At 42.2% G+C, this 5000-nt stretch overlaps 1 protein-coding gene across 1 annotated transcript in view; it reads left to right on the top strand.

Annotated features, from left to right (window-relative positions):
- The window catches only part of tax1bp1b (Tax1 (human T-cell leukemia virus type I) binding protein 1b), a gene marked incomplete at its 5' end in the record, with an annotated part of 16576 nt that overhangs the window by 5122 nt on the left and 6454 nt on the right, over positions 1-5000 (top strand). The window contains one exon of the mRNA XM_031576229.2: positions 1446-1561. Coding sequence (XP_031432089.1) covers positions 1446-1561 — 116 coding nt within the window. The remainder of the gene's footprint in view (positions 1-1445; positions 1562-5000) is intronic.

Below are 5000 nucleotides of genomic sequence, written 5' to 3'. Positions count from 1 at the left end.
ACACACACACACACACACACACACTCTGAGCCCTCACTTAGCAGCGCTATGGCTAACTCTCCTCACTTAGCAGCGCTATGGCTAACCCTTCTCACTTAGCCGCTCAGGCTAACACACAGACAGCTCCCTCAAACCAAGTTTCTGGAGCTGCCAGGTAGGGGGCTACTTTCTGCTGGACTATTCAGTAACTTATTTGCTGTCTTGCTTTGTCTTGTGTTGCACTTGCTTGATGTTTGACTGTGTTAGGAAAGTTGTTGACTCGCTAGTCATAAACAAAGTAAGCACATTTCAACAGGTTTCGCTAAGTTTAGCCGCTAGCAAGACATCTCGTTAGCGATGTTAGCAAGCTTGTTATAACACGCTTGGACGTTGATGCTAGTAATAAGTGCTCTCGTGTCCGCTTCTTAGTAATGTTATTGTGATAGTTATGTTGGCTAGCTTGCCAACAACTTTCCTAACACAGTCAAACATCAAGCAAGTGCAACACAACTCAAGACAAAGCAAGACAGCAAATAAGTTACTGAATAGTCCAGCAGAAAGTAGCCCCCTACCTGGCAGCTCCAGAAGTATTACTTTAAGCCGTTTCCCATGGAGTAGGAATCTAGATCACCATCACCAGGAACACCACAGTATGCTGTTAACATGAGTGGCTAGCCGTTAGCATAGCTGTGACAGAGCGGTTACTTGTTAGCATAGCTGTGTCAGAGCGGTTACTTGTTAGCATAGCCGTGTCAGAGCGGTTACTTGTTAGCATAGCCGTGTCAGAGCGGTTACTTGTTAGCATAGCTGTGTCAGAGCGGTTACTTGTTAGCATAGCTGTGTCAGAGCGGTTACTTGTTAGCATAGCCGTGTCAGAGCGGTTACTTGTTAGCATAGCCGTGTCAGAGCGGTTACTTGTTAGCATAGCTGTGTCAGAGCGGTTACTTGTTAGCATAGCTGTGTCAGAGTGGCTAGCCGTTAGCATAGCTGTGACAGAGCGGTTACTTGTTAGCATAGCCGTGTCAGAGCGGTTACTTGTTAGCATAGCTGTGTCAGAGTGGCTAGCCGTTAGCATAGCTGTGTCAGAGCGGCTAGCCGTTAGCATAGTTGTGACAGAGCGGTTACTTGTTAGCATAGCTGTGTCAGAGCAGCTACTTGTTAGCATAGCTGTGACAGAGAGGTTACTTGTTAGCATAGCTGTGACAGAGCGTTTACTTGGTAGCATAGCTGTATCAGAGTGGCTAGCCGTTAGCATAGCTGTGTCAGAGCGGTTACTTGTTAGCATAGCTGTGTCTGAGTGGCTAGCCGTTAGCATAGCTGTGTCAGAGCGGGTACTTGTTAGCATAGCTGTGACAGAGCGGTACTTGTTAGCATAGCTGTGACAGAGCGGTACTTGTTAGCATAGCTGTGACAGAGCGGTTACTTGTTAGCAGTGTGAGGTGTGACGGGGTGTTGCTCCTCCGCAGGTGCTGGTGGGAGCGAGGCGATGCTGGACACACTCATCCAGAGCAGGCTGAGGGCCGTGGGCCGCGACGCCAACGACAAGAGCGACAAATACCGCAAGATCAAACAGATGCTGAGTGTAAGAGCACCTCAAACAGTCCTCTCTCTCTCTCTGTCCCTCTCTCTCTCTCTCTCTCTGTTCCTCTCTCTCTCTCTCTCTGTCTCCCCTCTCTCTGTCCCTCTCTTTCTCTTTCTCTCTCTCTCTCTCTCTGTCTCTCTCTTTCTCTCTGTCTCCCCTCTCTGTCCCTCTCTTTCTCTCTCTCTCTTTCTCTTTCTCTCTCTCTCTCTCTGTCTGTCTGTTCCTCTCTCTCTCTCTCTCTCTCTCTCTCTGTCCCTCTCTCTCTCTCTCTGTCCCTCTCTCTCTGTCTCTCTCTCTCTGACCCTCTCTCTCTCTGTCCCTCTCTGTCTCTCTCTCTCTCTCTGTCCCTCTCTCTCTCTCTCCCTCTCTCAGTCGTTCACTCTCTCTGTCCCTCTCCCTCTCTCTCTCTCAGTCTCTCTCTCTCTCTTACCCTCTCTCTCTCTCAAATTCAAATTCAAATTCAAAAAAGGCTTTATTGGCATGACTGCATACAATACAACGTTGCCAAAGCATGTTTACATAAAATGTACAAGCACAATAAACATAAATAAATAAAAACAAACAATAAGTTATAGGTGGTAACAATGTGGTATAGAAAACATATAACAGGTTCATTGTTAATTATTAAACATTAAATATTAGTTATCTGGGACAGGGGGTTCATGTTATTGTGGAGCTCATGACAGGCTGATACATATTTTGCTGCCAGTCTACAGCAGTCCTCCCTCTCTCCCAGTAGAACTGAGAGTCTGTCCAGATCATTTAGATGTTGGAATTCTGGGAATATTTGTGTTATTTTGTCAAAATAATAGTCTCTAAGACTTTGGTTATGGTTGCAGTAAATCAGGAAGTGTAGCTCCGTCTCTACTGTTCCCTGGTTACAGAAGGAGCACAGCCTCTCCTCTCTGGGTAGCCAGGTCTGTCTGTGTCGGCCGACTTCTACTGCCAGGTTGTGCTCACTTAGTCTGTATTTAGTTAAAGTTTTCCTCATTTTTTTATCAGACACTGTGGTCAGGTAATTTGCCACGGTGTACTGTCTGTTTAGTGATACATATGTTTCTAATTTGTTCTGGGATTTTGTTAATTTTGCCCAGTGATCTCTATATTTTTCTTTTTCTTTCATAATGATTTGGTTGGGTCTGATTATCTGAGATCTTGAGTTTTGAGGCTGAGGTCGTCGTTGTGTAATGACCTGGGTGGGTGATGGTTCACCCAGCCTCAGGACAAGTAAGCAGAGGGGACTCCTTTGTGGGTTCAACTCCTGGCAGCATAGGGCTTTGTAGGAAAAGGAGAGTGGGTCACTTGTTTTAATATGATTCCAGAAATGTAGGGCTCGTTTTTGGATCTTTAATATTAGAGGGTATTGGCCTAATTCAGCTCTACATGCAGAGTTGGGAGCTTTTCTCTGCACTTGGAGGATACTCTTGCAGAACTGTGTATGTAGTATTTCAATTGCGTGTTTGTCCCATTTTGTCCAATCATGTTGAATTTGTGTACCCCACACCTCGCTGCCATATAGTGCAATTGGTTCAATGATAGATTGGAAAATTTTGAGCCATGTTGTTACTGGTAGTTCAATTTGTATAGATTTTTTGATGGCATAGAAAGCCCTTTTTGCTTTGTCTCTCAATTCATTCACAGCCAAGTTAAAATTACCTGTATTTGAAATTTTTAGTCCTAAATATGTATAATTTGTTGTTTCTTTAATAGGGTTGTTTCCAATTGTGAAAATAGTGTTGTCTCTCTGTGGCCTGGACCTTTTTTGAAAAATTAGTACGTTTGTTTTGGTTTGATTTACTGTCAGGGCCCAGGTTTGACAGTATTTGTCTAATTCTGACAGGTGTTGCTGTAACCCCTCTTTTGTGGGAGACAGTAGGACCAGGTCATCAGCATAAAATAGACATTTTATTTCAGTGTCTTGTAGTTTCAGGCCAGGTGCAGGGGAGTTCTCTATTTGTTTTGACAATTCATTTATGTATACCGTAATTTCCGGACTATTGAGCGCACCTGAATATAAGCCTCACGCACTAAATTTTTTAAAAATAATTATTTTTAACATAAATAAGCCGCACATGTCTATAAGCCGCAGGTGCCTACCGCAACATTGAAACAAATTAACTTTACACAGGCTAAAATGAATATCAAAACTAATACAATAGTTAGTTTTGCCAGTTAGATAAGTGCACTGTTGCTTTAAGAGCACACAGTCGCAAGAGTCAATCAGAAGCTAGAACGTTAGATTGAAGACAGACGCTAGTTTGAAACCAGTGAGCTAAAGAACTTGAAGACTGGATTTGTATTGTTGTAAACTTTTATTTTATTTTCTAAAGTGTTTTGAGTTGTGTTCTGTCTACGCTGGTAGACTGTGGTTATTTTGACATTAGTTAAGTTATTGAGAGATACTGAGAAATCGCGTGGAGCTAAGCATCCATGCGGCTGCATCCATGCTAGCATCCTAGCTCCACAAAGCCACTGTAAACACAAAGCCACCTTATACAGTCACAGGTATCATAATCCATAAATTAGCCGCATCGTTGTTTAAGCCGCGAGGTTCAAAGCGTGGGAAAAAAGTAGCGGCTTATAGTTCGGAAAATACGGTATATTGAATAATGTGGGGCTAAGGTTACAGCCCTGCCTTACTCCACGTCTCTGAAAGAAAGATTCAGTTTTATTTGTTCCAATTTTAATTGAGCACCTCCCGTTAGTGTACATGGATTTGATCAGATTGTATGTGTTCCCTCCGATACCACTTTCGAGTAATTTTAAGAAAAGGCCATTGTGCCAGACTGAATCGAAGGCTTTTTGGAAATCCACAAAGCAAGCATAAATCTTTGTATTATTTTTGTGTACATAGTTGTCAATTAGTGTGTTTAATGTGAATAAATGATCTGTAGTTCTAAATTTGGGTAGGAATCCAATTTGGCTGTTGCTTAATACATTATGTTCTGTGAGGAAGTCTATGATCCTTGAGTTTAGAATGCTACATAAGACCTTCCCTAGACATGAATTTATACAGATCCCTCGGTAATTTTGTGGATCTGTTTTGTCTCCACTTTTAAATATGGGACGTATCAGTCCATCATTCCATATTTCAGGAAAGAAGCCAGCTTTAAGTACTAAATTTAGAAGTTTCAGAATGGCTGATTTGAATTTATTGTCTGTGTGTTTAAGCATCTCATTGAGGATGCCGTCAGGTCCACAGGCTTTTCTACACTTAAAACTTTTCAGTTTTTGATCTAATTCTTTTTCTAATCTTCAATTAGGTTGATTTGGTTTTTGAGGTGGTGCTCCTTCTTAAATCTCAGTGTTTGTTTATATTCTTTGACTGTGTCTCCATATTGAATACGTAGGTCCTGATTATCTGGATCCCTGTACTTTTGGTTGGATAATTGTCTTAGTTTTTTCCTCATGGATTTGCATTGAGTCAAACCATTTTTCT

This window comes from Clupea harengus, chromosome 11 (assembly GCF_900700415.2).
Source record: "Clupea harengus chromosome 11, Ch_v2.0.2, whole genome shotgun sequence".
Classification (NCBI taxonomy): Eukaryota; Metazoa; Chordata; class Actinopteri; order Clupeiformes; family Clupeidae; genus Clupea; species Clupea harengus.
This window is presented reverse-complemented; position numbering and strand designations above follow the sequence as displayed.